The sequence below is a fragment of the Rhagoletis pomonella genome, unplaced genomic scaffold (assembly GCF_013731165.1).
Source record: "Rhagoletis pomonella isolate Grant_MI unplaced genomic scaffold, Rhpom_1.0 Rhpom_scaffold_00006, whole genome shotgun sequence".
Taxonomy (NCBI): Eukaryota; Metazoa; Arthropoda; class Insecta; order Diptera; family Tephritidae; genus Rhagoletis; species Rhagoletis pomonella.
In genome coordinates, this window is record NW_023458560.1 from 17,715,150 (window position 1) to 17,735,872 (window position 20,723).

The 20,723-nt window shown below is 34.4% G+C and overlaps 2 protein-coding genes across 3 annotated transcripts; one reads left to right on the forward strand and one right to left on the reverse strand.

Moving 5' to 3' along the window:
* Positions 1-8,912: 8,912 nt before the first annotated feature.
* Positions 8,913-11,120, reverse strand: LOC118740457 (medium-chain acyl-CoA ligase ACSF2, mitochondrial-like). Its single transcript, XM_036472011.1, has 4 exons — positions 10,866-11,120; positions 9,497-10,798; positions 9,278-9,419; positions 8,913-9,218 (listed from the first exon to the last, which is right to left on the reverse strand). The coding sequence occupies exons 1-4, from the start codon at positions 10,976-10,978 to the stop codon at positions 8,976-8,978; spliced, it is 1,800 nt and encodes a 599-aa protein (XP_036327904.1). The 5' UTR covers positions 10,979-11,120; the 3' UTR covers positions 8,913-8,975.
* A 3,055-nt stretch (positions 11,121-14,175) lies between these two features.
* LOC118740461 (medium-chain acyl-CoA ligase ACSF2, mitochondrial-like) lies at positions 14,176-20,704 on the forward strand. 2 transcript variants are annotated; one of them, XM_036472017.1, is made up of 6 exons: positions 14,176-14,311; positions 14,378-14,562; positions 16,851-17,178; positions 17,240-18,246; positions 20,112-20,253; positions 20,334-20,704. In XM_036472017.1, the coding sequence occupies exons 2-6, from the start codon at positions 14,468-14,470 to the stop codon at positions 20,565-20,567; spliced, it is 1,806 nt and encodes a 601-aa protein (XP_036327910.1). In that variant the 5' UTR covers positions 14,176-14,311; positions 14,378-14,467; the 3' UTR covers positions 20,568-20,704. The 2 variants fall into 2 exon arrangements, with proteins under 2 accessions (XP_036327910.1, XP_036327911.1); XM_036472018.1 differs by having other exon boundaries at positions 14,413-14,562.
* Positions 20,705-20,723: the final 19 nt, after the last annotated feature.

Genomic DNA, 20,723 nt, shown 5'->3' on the forward strand with positions numbered 1-20,723 from the left:
TCAAATAAAGAACCGATGAGATTTTGCAAATTTTATGCGTTTTTTTTAAAAAAAAAGGTATCAAGCTCTTAAAAAATCACCCGTTAGAAGGTATTGCACTTTTGCTTATTCGAAGGGAATTATTTAAATAGGGCAACATTATTTCGAGAAAAAGGCCAGTAATTTGTATTGAACAAGCCTGTCGCTATTTAAGTCTTTAACAATTTAACTATGTAATTTTATTATGATGTCCATATATTCGAAGCGTTCCCGTTTTTAAGGACCTGCTCACTCTCTGCACATGCCTGTCAGAGAGCAACAATAAGCATCACTAATGGATGTTAGCTCCACGATACAATTATTCAGAGATAAGATCCCAGAGAGTTTTGCTACACATTGAAATTCGTGCTCTTACGTTTTGAAAAAAAAAAAAAAAAATACGGTGACCCAAATATAAACTGGGACGCGACATTTTAGAAAGTTTTGGCTTTTTTTTCTTTAATTTATTTAATGTTTATCATTTTTTATGAAAATATATCTGAACAAATAAATCCAGGTTTCGGACTTTGTGCAAAAATTATGGAATTTCAGCACAATTTCGCCAAAATTTTTGAACTTTTTAGTCAGCTTTAGAAAAAATTATGGTATGCAGTTTTGAAGTCTATTCAATTCTAGTTTAATGAGGTGCAAATTTCAACTAGCGAGGTCTTAGCGCTGATTTTTGGCATTTTTTTTAAAGACGGTGTTACGATATTTGCCATACAAAGTATGCTCAACAATTCTTTTTATGTAAAAAATGCGAAACACCGTTAACAACAAAATTGCCAAAAATCCGCGGTAAGTGCTAGATACATTAAATTTTTACTCTATTATACTAACATTTAAAATTTCTAAAGATGCTGATTAAAAAGTTAAAAATGTTGGTGAAAATTTGCAAAATTTTCACAAAGTATGCACTTTGGATTTAAATGGTATTTTCTCAGCTATCAGCTACATTTTCATAAAAAAGAATAAACATTAAATTGACTAAAGAAAAATAGCAAAAACTTGCTAAAATGTCGCGTCCCAGTTTATATTTGGGTCGCTGTGTATATGCTTAAAGTAAAATTCGTTGAAATCGGCCCAGTATTTGAAGACTTCTCGGATTAGAAAAAAATGTCTTCCAATTGTATATACATACATATGTAACACAGTTCGGCATTGAAAAATGAATTTGGCTGCCGGCTAAACCAAATTTTCGCCGGCTGTTTGCTTTCGAAACCGGCTAAATTTAGCCGGAAAACGGCTGAAATGGCAACACTGGCTACAATACTTTCGATTTCATTTAATAAAATCAGCGCAAAAAAAATTGCAATTATAATATGTGGCGCTAGGGTATAAAAAGGTATAGGCACATACATACATAGCAACGTAAGTATGTATTAAAATACCATAATTAAATACAACTAAGCGGACTGATTAAAAAGAGATCGCACATCAACAGAGAGACATTCAGAAACTAGCATTATGGAAGAGAGGAGAGTTTATTTATTTACTTAAGTAAATACTGAATAAGTGAATTTTTAACGAAGGCTTTTAGACCCAGAAGCAGTGTTGCCACTTTGGAATTATTACCAAAATTGGTAGAAAAAAGTTAAATTTTTTTCATTTTTATATTTTTTTTAGTTTAAGTATTTTGTTTGAAAACAAATAAAACTTTTCGTTCCCCCTTTATTATTCGTAGTTATCTTTATATTATAAATCATTCTCCAAAAGTGTAGCCCATTTTATTGTATTAGTTTTGGCATGCTTCAATGCACACTTTATATACATACACATACATAAAATTTGTTGAATTTTCCTAAATGCAGTATGCACGTATATATATTAAAAACTTGATTTATATGGGTTTGGTTAAAGCGCAAACCATACTCCCATACAAAAATATAGCAAACAAAATTTTGCTTGGGAAACATTGGTGTATACTCTGCAAAAAATGCGACTAATCGAGGAGGACTCCGGGAGCAATCGCAAAGGAAGGATCGACTAATACCACTTTTGATCGCTTTATATGGAATGAACTGTTCGCTTTTGTTCGAGCATGTCCTATGAAGAGACTAATTGTTCCCCTTTATACCCGAACGGGTATAAAAAGCGACTAGTCACTTTTCAAAATTAAAAATAAAAATTTGCGCCAGCTGCGATTCGAACCAGGGTGCTCAGGTTTGTTAGGCGAATACTCTCCTTATTTGCAACGCCGCACATGAAACTTGATTAACTAAGTGCGTATATATCATTCAATCGTTAATTATTCCCGTTGGAGATGAGTCAGGGACTAATTGATCTCCAATTATACCGGTAAGGGATGAGTTGAGACTAATTCATCCCTAATAATACCCTTTTGAGACTGGTTGCGACTAATTAATGCCTAACTGTACCTGATTGAGACCAATCTCGGAATACTCTCTTTAGAGATTAGTCGCACAATTTTTTGCAGGGTAATAACTCCAGTGGAAGTTTTTTCAAATGGTGAAGTTTCGTTTTTGCCTTTACTTTCATCATTTCCGATTTTGTTAGAAAGAAACCGAGAAGATGATCACAAATACCATATCATTAGAAAAGTAAAGTAAAGTAATATCAAGTTTTAATTTCAATTTAAATAACTAAAAAAGTAGAACAAATCTATAGTTTTTATTAAAATAACTAAAAAATAATTGGTAAATATTTTCCAGATTTGGTAGATATTTTTTAAAGTGGATGGTAATTTTTTTTTCATCACTGGCAACCCTGTCTAGGAGGCGCATCTTATTTTTTATATGCCAAGGCCAAAGTTCGTCGATTCGACACTCGCTTATTTGCATTTGAATAGTCCATTTCCAAACAGCGTTATGTGAATTTATAACAATAAGCCACAAATTAAAAAACAAACGACTACGAGAACAATTCTAAATGTAATCTTTGTTTTTATTAACTGAAAGTTTGGATAAATAAGAGCCTAATAAAATAATACGACCTATTTTTTTTATGTTAATCAGAAGATGCAGAATTTAGACAGTTTATAAATATGTATGAAGAGTTAAAATTTCATGCTGTGTTTTTAGAATATTGAAAGATTTTGGACTGTGTTGTTAGTGGACATGAGACTACTTTAAATACGTTACCCACCATAAACTAAAAATCGAAAAAATTTTTACGTAGCGCACATTGCAAGTGGACTACTCATTTGTTCTGCAGTGCTTCCGATGTTAAATAAATTCGAGGGTTTTAAGTGTTTTATAAAAGCTTTATTTCTTGTATGTATTTTTTAAATTTTTTCAGTTTTTAAAAACATGTTTTCAACTTATAAATAAAACAAACCCATAATTTGTTTCTCAGTCTACATAGTTAAGCATTGCGCAGTTTGAGATCACCAAATAAAGTAACTAAAATCACTTTTTTCCATAAGTGTAACAAAACCTTAAAATAAATTAATTAAACTATAGAACAAATTTAATTTCTTAGGTAAAAATCGTTATTTTATACAAGAGACACAAACGTCAAACTTATGCTCACCGCATATTCTTTTTCGGCAATTTGTACAGTAAGACTTTGTCATTGTAGAAACACCCACAAAAACGATAAATTGGACCGAAACTGTCACTCGCGTAATTTTTCACTCATTTAAGTAACATAGAAGTCCTATAAAAAATATGAAAATAAAAATTCGCCTCGTCGATACGACGAAGAAGTGCCATCTAGGGTTAATCAATGAGAAGAATGAGAGTCTCTAAGCAGTTACATATTGTAAATAATACGCTTATTTGCTGTGTTGGTGGGGGAGGCGGCGGCGTGTAGGCTAATATAACTATTTACCGACTTAGCAAAACACTATTTCAAATCTAAAGTAAAAACAATGTTAAATTAAATAAGTAAAGGTCGCATAAATTTTATCAGTAAAATATAAGAGATTAAATCTTATTTTGAGCAAATAACAGTTCGGACGTAATTATATTGGGTTTAGCTAAATTTTCGCGCAGTATTCTTTTTGATCACATTTTCAATTGAACCGATGATTTCAGAAACCCTTCAATTGCCAAAACTTCGGTTTGGAGAAAACAAAAAAAAACTGGCCTATGCGGAAAGCATTTTTTTTGTTGATTGAAGATATTTTTTATTGAGAATAATTACAATATCGAGTACTTTTTTAAAAGCAAATAATTTTATATAATTTTAATTGTTAATTTAAATTTAATTTTACATTTTTCACTTGGAGTTTTTGGAGTTGAATTGAATAGAAATGTTTATTTATTTCCAATTTAAAATTTGAATGAAGAACATACAAAAATTCCTTTTTTGAAGTCGGTTAATTCGGTTTATGAGTAGCGTTAATTTCTTCCTGACTTAATGATCGGAGCTAAACCAAATTAATATGGGACCACCCTTGAGATACCTCTTTTCTGTTAAAAAAATACCAATCGAAAACGGCATAACGAAAAGTTATCCGGTGTATGTACAAAAAAAAAATATTTCGATGAATTCAAAGCCTCCTCTCTATAAAACACACATCCATTTATTCCATTTAACAGTCTTACGGCAATTGTTCCTGGCGCTTACTTTCAAAGAAGAATATTTCGTTTTTAACTCATTTTTGTGTACGTACATATGTACATATATATATTTCAGAAATAACGCGGTGAATGTTAGTCCAATATCATTTGTTTATCAGCGTAGATTAGAACTATTTTCTAAGGTAATAAAATAGTGAAAAAAAGCATTTTAAATAGACTTTTATTTTCTGTAGTTTATAGCTGTAATATTTTTGCTTAGGAATGGATAAATCTGTAAACACAGGCAGCGAAAGTGCTAAATGTTATGCGATTTCAATGAAATTCGGTATATAGTTTACAGATTGATGACATGTACCAAGGCGAATTTATACAAGGTGGTGTTGATGGCGAATTTAGATTTTCGCCGAGCTACGTCTGAATGTCAAAATGATGTGTTTGTTGTAAAATGAATTCGCCTTGTTTACAACAAACACATCATTTTGACATTCAGTAGTACCGCGGCGAAAATTTAATTCGCCATCAACACCACCTTGTATAAATTCGCCTTGACATGTACAGTTTATATTTTTTTAACAATTTTCATCAAATCTTTACACAAATGACTTCTTACTGTTATTAGCTTGTAGTAGGGGTAGAGGCTAAGTAAATCAGAAAGACTTATGAAAATTCGAAGTTAGCACTAGCAATGCGCGGTAACACTAAGGCATAATGAAAAAAGGAATTTTGCCGAAAAATTTACGAGTGTAATTTTTTTAATTTGTTTCATAGTCTAGTACCTAATACCTATCCAAATTTATAAAGAGTTTTTTAAGGGGAAACCATCGCAAATCTGTGTAGTATGATTAATATAACTGGGTGAAAATTTCTCAACTGGACCGCGCATTTCAGTCAAGTTCGAATTTTCGCGTAAAAATTTGTGGGTAGAGAGGTTTATAGATGTGAAAGAGATTCTGAGGATTTTTTTTTAAATTTTAATTTTTAAAGTTTTTATAAGTACATAAATATATTTTTAAGCAATCTTTTTTTTTCAAAACTCATTTTCTCTTAAGTATATGACGAAAGTTGATGATTTTTTTTTTGTAAGCGGACATTAGAGCTTTAAACAAATATATTTTAATAATTTAGAAAAAAAAATTTAATTTAAGCATAATAAATATTAAAGTTGCATTAAAAATATGTTCTCAATGAGTGTTTTCCATTTCGAAAACTGCATTTATTTGTAAAAAAAATTGTTAGATCTTTTCTGTTTTTGCATTACAGCAACATTTGTCACAGCGCGGACGCATCGTGAACCATGCACGCTCACCGCCTATGCGCGCAACGCGTTCACTAGAAAGTGCGTACAGGAGCAACTAACAATTGGCTCATATTTCTGACTTTTAACGTAACCTCATATAATAATGATGACATTTATGGTATTTTTAAAGCATTTTGACGTAGAATACGTCTTACCTTACGATATGGAGGCTATGCAGAAATGTTGTAGTTGTAATTTTTAGAGCTTCACGAAAACGCTTATTGCACGAGAACTAATAAAGCGATTTCAAAGACAAAATTCCAAGCCTATCGACAGATTCATTTTTGTAAGTAACCGATTCGGTTTCTGTCATAAAAAGAACGGTAAACATTGGCTTATTTTGGGGTAAATTTTCAGCCTTTAAAGTGCTCTAGCAACTTATGGTTGGCAGATATAACTTTCATTTCCGGGATATAGATTCTTTGGTGCAGTAGAAATTTTATCGTGTACAGATTTTATATAAATTCAACAAATATTGAGCATTTTAAGGCAAATAATTGTTGAAAAAATGTGCAACTTTTTTTTATTACCAAAATGCTCGAAAACCGCTCGAATGATTTTGTTTTTGTTTTCTTTAATCAAAAACTTAAAGAGTTTTCCTTTCGTTTGGTATATGGGAAGTATTGGTTGATATCTTCTATATATGTTTATTTTATTCAAATATATGGTTTTCCATACAAAATAACTTCGTCATCATTTTGCCAACACGTGCATGCATTGGAAGTGTGGGAAGGAGACAAAAAGTATGTATGTGTGCCTAAGTACATATTTTGGTTTTTGATAAACATGTGGCACAATATTTATAACCTAATCGCAGCGTATGTACATACATACGTACATATGTTGATTGCAGTTAATGCGGATCTGTTTCTATTTTTTAGTAGTTTATGTATGTCTATACAATAAGAATAAAAGTAAAGGTGAGTACGTAAATAGATAAAGAAAAGGATAAAGGCAAAGGTTAAAATAAAAACAAAAACAAAGTTGCGTAAAGATAAAGGCAAAAATGAAGAGCAAGGTAAATTTAAACACTTTATATGAAGAATATGATAAACATAAAAATTAAAACAAACATAAATATAAAGAAAAAGGTGAGGATGAGGATACCGATAAACGTATTAAAGAAGATAGAGGAAGAAAGATTAAAATAAAGGTAGTTTTAGAGAAAAGGATATAGTTAGAGGCACAGAGACTCAATCTGGGAACTATTTCCGTATTTAGAGATTTTCGGGATCCTCGGGACTTATCGATATAATAATCGCTATTTTGTCGGTTTTGTGATCGACATGTTTATCGATTTTGTTATCAAAATTTGTATCGGTATTTTTATTGATTTTGCTATCGCTATTTTCGGAACTTAAATGATCGATATTTTTATCGATTTCGTTATCGATATTTTTATGTATTTTGTTATCGATTTTGCAATCGATTTTGTTATCGACTTTGTTATCAATTTTATTATCAATTATTTATCGAATTTGTTATCGATATTTTTATCGATATTTTTGTCAGTTTTGTTATCGATATTTTATCGATTTTGTAATCGATATTTTTATAGATTTTGTTGTCGATATTTTTATCGATTTTGTCATAGATATTTTGATCGGTTTGGTATCGATATTTTTATTGATTCTGTTAACGATTTTGCTATCGGTATTATTATAGGTTTTGTTATCGATATTTTCGGAATTTATCGATACAATGATCGATATTTTTATCGATTTTTTTTATTGATATTTTTTTATCGATTGTGTTATCGGTTATTTTATTGATTTTGTTATCGATTTTGATATCGATATCGTTATCGATATATTTGTAGACTTTGTTGTCGATATTTTTATCGATTTTGTCATCAATGTCTTTATCGGTTTTGTTGCCCATATTTTTTATCAATTTTGCTATCGATATTGTTATCGCCTTTGTTATCAATATTTTGATCGGTTTTATTATCGATTTTGCTATCGATATTGTCATCGCTTTTGCTATCGATATTTTTATCGATTTTTTAATAAATTTTTCGATAGATTTGGTAACCGATTTTGTAATCAATTTAGTTATCGATATTTATATCGATTTTGTTATCGATATTTTTATCGACTTTGTTATCCATTTTGCTATCGATATTATTACCGATTTTGATATCGATATTTTCATTCATATATTTATCGATTTTGATATCGATATTATTTTCGCTTTTGTTATCGATATGTTTTCTTAGTGTGTGCTTTCGTTTTTGACTATGACATGCTCTTAACCATACCACGTATTCTACGTTTAAATTTAGCGGCTGTATCTCCGATACAGCCTGCAGACCAAGACGAAGGCGCCGGACTGTTCCTTTTTAGGTTAAGTTTTGATAAATGCTGCCGCAAGTAGTAAACAGAAAAAAACTAAAAAAATTTTGTTTGAAAATATTTTTTTGAATAAATGCAGTTTTCGAAAATATAACGAAATGGAAAACACTCATTGAGAACATATTTTTAAAACTTAAAAAATCCGAGGTCCAGTTGGGAAATTTACACCCAGCTTCTGGATACGGTTGCCAGACGTACTGATTTGGGTAGGACAGTGCTGAATTTTTAGAAAAAATATCCCGCAACCCTACTTCTAAATCAAAGGAATCGTATAAATTTTGTGCACCATTTGTCATCCGGTTTTTTTTTATTTAGTATTGCGATATAAAATTCGGAATCAGCGATGTCTTTTAAGAAAATTTAAACCCTTTCCAAGTTTTAGGCCGCCATAATGGATGGAATTTTTTTTTTTAGCTAAATATCAATTTCTGAATCTTACCGAAAACTGACATTTTAAATATGCAATTTTTAAATACATATGTATATTTCACAACTAAAAACAAATTTTCATTTCAAAGCCATTATTTGTACGACCGTCGCACAATGGTTCCAAATTAGCATTTTGCATTCATAATTCACTGGAGCCTTCATTTTTCACAGGGTTAAAATATGTTTTTCGGATAAAAAAAACATGATAGTTCTGTTTTATATACACCTTTGTCTCATGCCGTTGATAACAAAAAATAACAATAAATATTATAAGTTTCAAATTTGTAAAACATATTATTAGAGCTTTATTAAAATAAAAATTATAAATAATACAGTCCACATCTTATAATTTTTTTTGTATATATATATCTACTTATAATCAATTTTTTTTTAATTCTCAGAACTTTTTAATTCTTTGTTAAACATGTTCAATAATTCGAACTTTTGTATCTTCCCAGATGTAGTTTTTGGATATTCGTCAACGAAACGCACATAACGAGGCACTTTGAAATGCGCTATTTTGCCCTTACAAAAGTTCTTAACTTCATCAACCGTAAGTTCTTTAGCGCCAGAGCGTAAACGTAAATAAGCACAAATTTCTTCGCCCATGCGCTTGTCCGGAATACCAATTACCTGAAAAAATGAACAAATCATTTATTTTCAATAGTAAATAAATAAAAGATAATATATACCTGCGCTTCTATAATATCCACGTGTGTATCCAGATAGTCTTCTATCTCTTTAGGAAATACATTTTCACCACCACGTATGATGACATCTTTCTTACGTCCAAGAATGCGTCCCACACCATTAGGTTCTAGTATAAAAGTGTCGCTGTGAAATTTGAAAAGAAGATAAAACGCCAAAAAATAAGACAGAATAGTTTGCAAACCCTCTTGCTCAACCCTCACCCAGTTTTGAGCCAGCCATGCTTATCCAACACTTCTTTGGTTTTCTCGACATCATCGTAATATTCAGTCATCACAAAGTATCCACGAACACACAATTCACCCACTTCCCCGAATCGTACAGTCTCTCCTTTATCGTCGATAACTTTAGCCTCCGCGTGTTGCAACAAACGGCCAACAGTTTGCGCTGCTTCCTCTTCGCTCTCTGTGCCATCCTGCATAAAGGAGGCCGCTGAGTTTTCTGACATTCCATAGCCGATGTAAAAGTTTTTTAGAGCAAACATTTTTTTCGTTTGAGTATAGATTTCTGGCGTGCACGCCGCCCCACCGACAATACCTGTCTCCAGTGTATGAATTGGCTTATTCAGCTCGCGTTGCTTCTCCAACAGATCGACATACATGGTGGGCGTGCCGAATATCATATTACAGCCTTCGGCAGCCACACTCTCAAGCGCCGCAACACTGTCGAACCGCGGACTGGGGAGCACCAATGTCGCGCCATGACTTAAGGCGGACATCACGACGCTCAAACCGAAGATGTGAAAGAAGGGCAATGTCAAACAAATAGTTTTATGCGACTTGTGTAACTCATAAAAGAAACCGAACTGATGGCCTTGATTTAAGTAGGAAAAGTGACTAAGTAACGCCACTTTGGGTACGCCAGTGGTACCTGAAGTGAATTGTATATTGCAGCCGCTTTCCGGCGCGATGAGCTCAACATTTTTATTCAGTGCGCTTATATCTTGTAAATCAGCTTTGCTGCGGCTCAACTCCTCCCAACTTAGGAACTCACTGAGCGGCGCGTCACTTTGCACAACTACGTGCCTTAAATAGGGAAATTTCGGATCGTCAATGGGACCGCGGCCATTTAAACTCGCGCTCGGCAGTAATTCTTTCAAAATTCCACAGAAGTCTTGCAGGCCACAGTTGGCCTTCGTAACGAGCGTTTTAACGCGCGCCTTCTTGAGTGCATATGCTATTTCTTGCGCCTGCAATGCTGGATTAATGCAAGCAACTGTATAACCAGCCAGTGCCGCTGCCAAGTAAGTGATGTACCACTGGGAATTATTTGTAATCCAAAGTCCCAAATGATCGCCGCGCTGCATGCCGAGTTCGTTGAGTTTCACTGCAAGATTTTCCGCTTCATTTTTAATTTCAGCGAAAGTGTAACGCTTGTTTTCGTGCCTCGAAATTAGCGCAGGCCGCTCGCCATACTTTGAAGCGGATATCTGTACCTGTTGTCCAAGCGTGCGATAGAGCAAAGGTTCGTTACCCACCTGGTGGAAATAAGCCCGGTCCGAATAGCTGAAAGTAAATAGTGCATTGCGCAGGTAAGTGAAATTTTTTATATAGTAGTAAATTTTCCACTAACCATCTTCGATTATTCAGTTGACATTGATAACTTGCCGATCTGACAGCATTTAATTGGGCATTTACTTGTTTGCAATGTCCTATAGCACGCAAAAGTGTCAAACGTATTTGCATGTTGAATATCAAGTAATTTATATATGTATTTACTCCTGCGCGATATACTACGATTGGACTTAGACCAGCTCTTTGTGATAGCGAACAACGAAAAGTCAAGCTTTTGAAAACGAGTGTTGACTTCTCCACGACCGCCTACAGACTAATTTCAACAGCTCAGCTGTATGGGCGCATAGCTTTTGTTAATGGTAGCACGATACCCATAAATATATATATATATTTAGAATGTATTCTGAATGAGAAAAATAGTAAACCTTAAATGCGCTCATTCTCGGTGTAAATACTCCAGAGTGTTGCGGTTTGCCGATAATAGCTGCTATGGCTAGAACCTGTGATGGAAAAGTAGGTACAATTGTACTTTTAAACTTGAAAGTATATTCGGTACAACCACAGCATTTTAGGTGCATTTGGAAAGTAGCCAAACCACATTTCGACGAATCTAGATTAAGAAAGGAAAAAAGGCAAAGGTAAAAATAAAAACAAACAAGTAAAGAAGTATATGTAAGTTCGGCCGAAACCGAACTTTATATACCCGGCGCACCTTTCAGCAAGAGTATTTTTCCCAATGTCAAACACTTTTGATAATATGCTATGATATATTGAAATAACTGTACCAAGTTTGATGGAAATCGATAAGTCGGTTATCGATATACACTTATATAGTCATCAGTGGGTGGTGCCACGCCCATTTTACAAAAATCAATGATCTTTTATCTTGTTAAAAGATTGTTGTAAGTTGGCGTCTTTAGTTAGTGAAATATCGGAGTTTTCGTATTTCTGAAATTCACCGGTAAGTGGCGGTAATTTTAGTCCGATTTCAAAAATTTTCAACATATCCCCGATATACCGACCGTTGACTGGAACGTATTGAGTGTGGTCAAGTCATTGTCAAATTAGTGTGGTCAACACTATATCTTCCAGATAAATAAGATGCCCGAAGACATCCTTTATGGTCGATTCGGCAAGACGGCTCGGGGCTTAGGTAGCGTATACTTTCTCGTAAAAAAGGGAAACCTTGCCGACAACAATATTAACACGCTAGAGTGGAGAAGAATCTCGGAATCGAAGAGATCCTAAAATCCTCCCTCAATATGCGCAATGTAGATACCGGTGAGCTGGTCACTGCATCTAAATTTTAGAAGGAGCCTAGGGGTAATACATAAGACCCTACAAATAAATCTCCACAAAAGTTAAATTTCCTCATCCGAGCTTCTCCTCAACTTAGAGTCACCTCGCTTGCTTCGGTTATACTAGTATGCAGACAGCTATAGTAGTAAAAGGGAAGTACCTAGACACTATCAGTATTGTAATTAATCGCGCCCTTCAAGCCGTTAATCAAGACTAGCCACCGACAGAAAGCTGCATATACATATATTGGGTGCCCGGCCACAAGGGATTAGAGGGTAATGAAATATCAGATGAGACTGCCAAACCTAACGAGCAGACGAAATTTACCGATTCGGGAATTTAGAGGACATCTCAAAAGTAGAGCACAAAATTCTACTGAAAGTCTCAAAAACCGTTGACATCCTTGTGATGTCTACTTCAACGCGTAAAACCGAGCTCCAACTGGTCATACTAAGGTCCTACCGGTCTTTGTGCAGCCAACGATGGCCAGATTAAGTTAAGCTAACCAAGTCTAACCATTCATGTCCTTGTTGATTAATGACGCAGAAGCATGGACAATGACAACATCCGACGTGTATTGGAGATAAAGATATTGCGGAATATTTACCGAACTTTGCGCATTGGCGACGACGAATACCGCAGACGATGGAACGATGAGCTGTATGAGCTTTGCGACGATATATGGATGTTGAAATGGCTCCGCAGTCTCGATCATATCGTATAAGTGGCCAGAAAACGGTCCAGCCCTCAATGCATTCACGTGGTACCCACTGGTGGTAGCAAAAGACGACGTCAGCTATCACTGAAGAGAAACTACTGGCCTGCCACATTAGGAAATGTATTCGACCAACATTTCCAGTGATCATATTTCCTTATGTTTACACCTGGTATTTATGACAGCAGTCAAATTTACATATACACATTGGACCTACATCTGCATGTATATTTATGCTTTTAGTATATGCGATAAAAAATGACAATTTGATATGAAAATGCTTAGTTCTATATAATATGTATTATAATTAATAAGCATCTGAGTATGTATGTATTTTTCTATGTGTTTATAGTTAACATACATTCATTATAAGCATATGTACATATATACATTAATACATGTTTGAACGTATGCACATACATATATGTATATAATTTCCCCGACGAAAAGCCGGCACCACACTTAATACATATGTATGTATTAGTGATCATTGGGTATAAAATTAACCACAAATCTCTTACTAAGAGTGAAAGTGTACTCTTAAAAAATGGCATTGTACTAGGTTGGTCGTTTTTTTAGCCATTTTATATGACTATATGTTAAATTAATTGGGGAAAAATTGTCATATGTATGAAAAAATAACATTTTTTCATTTCAAAACGTCTTGAACTTCACGTTGTCGAAAAAGGCGATTTGTGTTTTTCAGTGATCGATTGACGCACCACTTGCGCTAAGACAGTTGGTAATCTTTGGAAAAAGTGATTTTGATGAACTTCATATGGTCGACACGAAATGTTAAGATTAAGAAAATGTTGATCTTTGAGAGGGAACTCCTTTAAAGGTTTACTATTACTTGTCTGCTTGGAGTGGTAGGCAAATGTTTTGATTTGATATGATACCCTCGATCAATGAGTTTTTCGAGCATTTTCAAACATAAACCTTATTATACTCAAATTGAGTGGGCTATAAAATTGCACACGTAGAATTTTTCTAAAAAATTTGATTAGAAAGTTCCAAATTAGTACGCAAATTTATTGAATTTTCCTGAGTCTTGCACAAAGTTCTAAAATCTAAAAATAGTATGAAGTATATTTTTATTAAAAATAAGCGAAAAGGAAAACTTTGCATGTATTGCGAAAAATTCTCTGTGCCAATACTTTTGTCCGGCACTGTATATATTTTAGTTTTAAGTGTTTTCAGCAAATTTGTTCAGCAACTGTGTATGTACTAAATACATGGTACTTACTATTTTGATACAGATGTAAGTATGTATGCGTAAGTCTATAAATTACAAACATAGTGCTCTCCGCGTCCCTAATTGTATGAAAAAAATCAGTTGTGTTCCAACCATTGACGTAGCATGAATATGATCGATAGTGCTAGAAAATTAAAAAAAGCGCTACTGGTAAAACAATCGACAGTGAGTGTACATTTGTAATCAACATAACAAAGCTGGTAGCGATTCATATCAAATACGAGAACAAATCCAGGTGATTATTATTTCATAAAGTTTTTTTTCTGCATATCATTTGAAGAGCGGTTTATTTTTTCATTAGTGATCGCAATCAATTTCTCTTTGCCGCTTCTTCAGATCAACTCAAGCATCATTAATCTCCTCAACGTGTACGAGTATTGTGCAAAGAATAATGATCAAACAACTACAACCGGCTTCTCTGCAATTTTACAAAAATGTACTCAGAGCGAATAGTCAACCACATACTACTCATTATTTGGGGCGTTGGTGAGTATAAATATGTAGCCATAAACACAAGTCACTCTGTTTACGTCTTTTTTTATGTTTAATTCTGTATTACTGATATGAATTTTTAATAGAGGCGAGCACGCTAGAAGAATTGCGATAACTACTGCTAAGAATTGCTACCTAACTAGAATTACCTATTTCAATTCAAAATAAACCAGTTGAAATACATACATTATCCAACTCATATAAATCAGCGTTTCTCAAACTATTATAGGTGTCATTTTTGACACGCGGTGGAGTAAAACTGATTTGACACTGTAATATTGATTGATATTATTGATAAATATTTATTAGTTTTTGTGATGTATAGGCAACCAAACAAATAATATTTTGAACACGTATTATTATAAGCACAAATTATTTTCATCCATGGAAAAGTAAAATATTATTTTTTTTATACAAATTTATTCTATTTATTTCTTCATGTTGAATTTAATTTGTTCCTCTTTTGTTAATTTAATTTTTCTTTCATTTTTATATTTCATTGTTTCAAAAAGAATAATATATTTGTTTTATTGAGGTACCGCAAATAACTGTTATAGATTCAATATTGTATCTAAAAAATCATTGTTAAGGAAGCGTTCAGATAGGGATGTTCCGATACAAGTAAATACGTGTATGTACTCGATACTTTTGTTTCAATATCAACTACTTTTTTTACTCGAATCGTACCTACTTGGTATCGAAAGAAAAGTACTTGTATCGGATCGATTTGAGCGAGTGCCATATCTTGTCGGCCATATTTTTTCTATGGAAGAACCTTGGCGTCGTTTTTATGAAAAATAATTGCTTTAAGCAATGGCACCGCGAAAATCTAAAGTATGGATATATTTTTACTAAGTTAGTAATACCACAGCAAAGTGCAAGCAATGCTTGGAAGCCGTAAAGTTTTGTGGGAACCTTTCAACGGTTGAATTTTTAGTCAAGTAATCGTATTACTTCCAGCGTTACTAATGAACAAATATACATATCGACACCTGAGTGGAAGACCGGCAGCCAGTTCGAAAGCGCCCTATCTCAGAAAACATTTCATGTACGCCCTATTTCAGTTCAGTCAGTCCTATTTGGTTCAAAAACGCCCGACCTTAATTAAAAATATTTGAGATTGGACGTTTTTGAACCGAATTCTGAATTAAAATGTTCTTAAAAAGTTTTCTGAGATAGGGCGTTTTCGAACTGACTGCCGTGATAGGTCGTTCTTCCACTCAGGTGTCGCAAAAGGTAAGTCACAGATAACCCCTGAAAAATACTTTCGCTTTGTTATATATAAACCTCCTTTAATAATTTTTATTTTACGTTCAAAAAATAATTGTTATTTGTTGAGTTTTAATTTTTCAAAAAAATAAAAGTTATTTTTTGATTTTTATTATTTTTTCACAAAGTAAAACTGAAGTGCTCCAAACAAGCAAGTAAAGATTCAGCACTTAAGTTTTATTTTGTAATTGAAAAATAAAACTCACCAAATAACTTTTAATTTGTGAACGAAAAATAAAACTTATCAGATAACTACATATTTTGTAAAAGAGAAATACAAATCACAATCAAGTAGTATTTGTAGAACGCAAAATTAAAACTGAAACATAATAATTAAAACAATTTTTTTGCTGTATAGCTTATAACTGTTACGTTACCTGGTTTTATTTCATTTAATCTTTAATATCTTATTTATTTTTATTTATTTAATTTTTAGCCTTTTTAATTCAAGTTTTCTTTTAATTCTTGGATTTTGTTTAAAAATAAAAATAACTTTTTTTACATTTAATTAATTTTTAAGTACTATCTTATTCTCTTTTGGTAAACTTTTTTCTTTTTACAATCTAATTTTTTGAATTTGTTGCAAAAAAAAAGTTTTTTTTTTTAATTTTACTTTTTATTTTTTTGCTTTATTTTCATTTAATTTTTTATTGTTATTTGCTTTTATTATTAAAATTTACGTTTTGTCCCCGCAACAAGAATAAAATCCCTTCCCTAAAAATTCAGCGCGGGCACGCTAGCTAAACGTTAGTCCAATATCCTACAGTGAATACAATTGGAAAATTGTATTCTGGGGACCAAATGCGCTTACAAAAATATTTGGAACGATTTTTCCCAAAAACAAATTCTGAGGTTTTTCTCCGTGAAAGATGCTTCCTAGCAAAGGGAGCCGTCCTAATCTTCCAGATTTATCAACCTTCTCGTTTATGTTACGAAAATATTATTATTATAGTTTAAACAGCCCCTAACGAAGATTGTCCATTAAATTTAAAGTTACAATATTAACTTTTCAGCTTATCCACACAACCCGCAGAGTTTATAAAATCGCACAACTTTCATCCCGCGCACCTGCACCACATCGGCAAGACCCCACTGATCTATCGGAGTGTTGGTCAGGAGCTGGAACGCGCCGCAGCTGAATATGGCAGCACGGAATCTATTGTTTCATTTCACGAACAGAAGCGTTACACATTTCAGGGACTCATCGAAGAGGCCGATCGTGTTGCTGCCGGCTTGCTGAAGCTTGGCTTAAAACAAGGCGATCATGTGGGTATTTGGGCGCCCAACAATATGCACTGGTATCTGACACTGATGGGCGCAGCACGCGCCGGTTTGGTGTCGGTAAGTTGAAATATTGCAACAATTATTTTCAAATGACTTCAACTTTTTAGATCGTTTGTAGGTTGGCATAAATCCAGCATTTCAAGGACCCGAAGTGGATTATTGCCTGAAGAAGGTTAAGGTGAAAGCTCTGATAATGCCTGAAACATTTAAAAAACAAAATTTCTATGAGATTATAAAAAGTATTTGTCCAGAGTTGCCAGACCGCGTTGATGGAAGCATCAACAGCACCAGCTTGCCTCACCTGAAACATGTCATCATCGACACAGACAGCAAATTGAAAGGCGCGCTGAGTTTTGACCAATTACTCGGCCTGAGCAACCCAGTCGAGCGTGAGGCTATCTCAAAGCTACAGCACCGCATAGTACCAGATAGCGGCTGTAATGTGCAATTTACCTCTGGCACCACAGGTCGACCGAAAGCGGCTGTGCTGTCCCACTATAATTTTGTAAATAATGGCACGCATATCGGTAATCGTAATTTGTTGGACAGCAATTCACGTATCTGCGTACAAGTACCCCTCTTTCACGTATATGGCGTTGTTGTCACTGTTATGGCTGCAATGACACATGGCAGCACATTGGTTCTGCCAGCAGCCGGTTTCAGTCCCGCCGACACGTTACGCGCCATTGTTGACGAAAAATGCACTGTCGTCCATGGCACACCCACAATGTATGTGGATCTCATCAAGAAGCAGAGAGAGTTAAAGTTGCCATTGAAGACCGCACAGATGGCTGTTACCGGCGGAGCGCCATGTTCACCACAACTCTTTCTGGACATTAAGAATGTTCTTGGTTTGGAGCGTATCCACACCGTTTATGGTTTAACAGAAACAACAGCAGTCGTCTTTCAGACGAAACCAGGTGATAGTATGGAACGAATCTTGAATACTGTTGGTCATTTACAAGATCATGTGGAAGTGAAAGTAGTTGACGGCGAGGGGCATACGGTACAGTTCGGTGAACCAGGTGAGCTGTATGTGCGTGGCTATGCTACTATGTTGGAATACTATGACGATGAAGTGAAGACAAAAGAAACTATCGGCAATGATAAATGGCTGAAAACAGGGTAGGTGTTAAAACGTCATACCATCGTCTACTTTGGTTTATATATTGACTCTGCCGGCAAATAGGGGCATTGAATTGACCCTTTTAGGCCTCTTTTGTATGGAGTAGGTTAATTACCCGACAACAAATCTTACACCAGGTGCGTTTACAGCAAACTTTTTTTGTATTTTTTAGTTGATCCCCGTTGCAAAGGAAATCTTTTTATCTACCGCCGGCTCTCAGTGCTAGTTTAAGGTCTTATATTTAAACTAGCTTCTTAAGCGAAAATCTCATTAAGACAGCCTAGTCTGAAAACGTTTGTTTAGAAGCCAACATCCTAGTCGGTTATTCTAAAGTTTTAAAATTTCTTCAAGCACGACTCCTGGGAGTTACTCGCAGCCCTAAGCGCTCCTAGCTGCGGCACTATTCTCGTATATTTTCGTAAGTGAGATGTCTTATTCCTTTTCCAGGAAAAAATCGAAAATAACCAAAAGAAGTGCACTTCTTTTGACAGTATAACATTTGCGGCATGAGTGATGGAGTTCGAAAATTGTCCATTTTATATCGCTACGTGAACGTGATTAGTTCAGTTAGGAGGGATTTGTATTCACTGACTGTCTTGATGAACTTAAGTGATAGATGCTTAAGAGCTCCAACCTTTCCAAGAAGTTGGAAGGAGCCGATTTCTTAAAAAGGCATCTTCTCAATTGGGTGGCTTGGGATACGATGCTTCGTTGGATCTTTCTATCTCATGCTGCAACCTCCAGCATTCTTGGTATACTTCGCCTCGTTAAAAGCTTTTATAGCTACTGTTCTAAGTAGTCTTAGCGATATGTGAGACGTGCCAGACTTCAACCCTAAGTGCCCTTTCACACGTTCCGGTTAACCAGCAACCGGTTTTCAAGTTAAACGTTACCACTGTCATATCCGCATTGCTAAATTTGGGGGTAAAGACAAATTGTGAAACTAAAATTTCACGTTTGACTGACTCACGTGTCTACAAAAAGGTCGTTAAATTGAAAGACTTACTTAACATTTTATAGCAAATTATAACTTTTTGCTTAAGCATTTAAATATTTTGCGTTACCAATATAAATTTCAAATATGAGACAAATTAGAATGTTTCTAATAATGACTCAACCCCAGGCACAACTTGTGATGAGATTTTTACGAACCTTGTGTTGTTATTCACGAACCCGCCAAAAAAAAGGATTAACCAGATCGGTCAAGTCGATCGCAAGTGATGATGTTACATCTGTACAAACATGTATCATAAGAAATTTTGGCTCCAAAAATTTTATTAGCACATTGCACATTGAATGGGTAGCAGCAGCAGGGTTGCAATTTGGTTGTTTTTCATTCGAAGTGGTCCATGAATTGCCATTTTTGTTTACTCAGAAATGTCACATTTCGTAAATTTTTTTTTTGTATTTTAGAGTACAAAATCTACAACAAAATACACGCAGCTCTAATGCTAACTGATTAATGTGTCTTGGAACATGCTGTCTCTTTTTGTTTTCACCACGTATTTGTGGTGAACTTTTTTTGACTTTCTCTTACTGAATACCCAAATCGTCTCAAGTCACAAAAAGAGTTATTAATTTTTAGTCTCAAATTTAGTGACTTGAGATTAGACTGACTTACTGAATACCAGCATATAATGGTTTAGAAACGGTACCTGAGAATCTACCTGATGCCGATTGATAGGCGTAGAGGCATTTAAGTCAGCTGGTAAATGATATTTTCCAGTATTTACTTTCATAATGCAAAATTATGGCAATAAAAGCTGTAGTCTTCCATTGCATTGATCTTTCACGCATCCAAAGATATCTTTCATTGAAAAATTTTTGCTATAAGATTCGAACTAATTACATTTCTTTCATTTAGCGATCAATTCATCTTGGAATCCGATGGTTATGGGCGCATTGTGGGACGTCTGAAGGAGATGATCATACGTGGAGGAGAGAATATTTTCCCCAAAGAAATTGAAGATTTTCTTAACTCTCATCCAAAAATCATTGAAACGCACGTGTGTACATATTTATTTTCAACCATCAATACTATATTTTTTCTAATACCTCAAACACCTTTTCTCTCACCGGCGCGCAGGTGATTGGTGTGCCTGATGAACGTTTGGGCGAGGAGTGTTGTGCCTTTGTGCGTTTACAAGATGGCGTGAAGAGTATTGCGCGCGAAGAAGTGAAGGAATTTGCACAAGGAAAGTTGGCGCATTTTAAAATACCGCGATATGTGATACCCATAAATGCATTTCCTAGAACTACTTCGGGGAAAATACAAAAGTTCAAGCTGGCCGAGGAATATAACAAAATGCAAAGACAATAGCTGGTAGATTTATAGCTGGAGATGATAAAGTTAGTTGGTATTTGTTGTGCAGCATTTTATGTACTCCTACATAATAAATCAAAAATAAAGTATTTCAATGAAATTCGCGATAGGCTTCAAGCTTTCCTCAATTTGTTGCTGGGCTGATGTACGACT

Excerpts from the sequence above, each read along its gene's own strand:
- LOC118740457 (XM_036472011.1), bottom strand. The coding sequence starts at position 10,978 with ATGCAAATACGTTTGACACTTTTGCGTGCTATAGGACATTGCAAACAA. Across the intron at positions 9,420-9,496 it reads CATGGCTGGCTCAAAACTGG|CGACACTTTTATACTAGAAC; the intron begins GTGAGGGTTGAG and ends CAAATTTCACAG. Across the intron at positions 9,219-9,277 it reads TGGATATTATAGAAGCGCAG|GTAATTGGTATTCCGGACAA; the intron begins GTATATATTATC and ends TCATTTTTTCAG.
- LOC118740461 (XM_036472017.1), top strand. The coding sequence starts at position 14,468 with ATGATCAAACAACTACAACCGGCTTCTCTGCAATTTTACAAAAATGTA. Across the intron at positions 17,179-17,239 it reads CACGCGCCGGTTTGGTGTCG|GTTGGCATAAATCCAGCATT; the intron begins GTAAGTTGAAAT and ends GATCGTTTGTAG. Across the intron at positions 18,247-20,111 it reads GATAAATGGCTGAAAACAGG|CGATCAATTCATCTTGGAAT; the intron begins GTAGGTGTTAAA and ends TCTTTCATTTAG.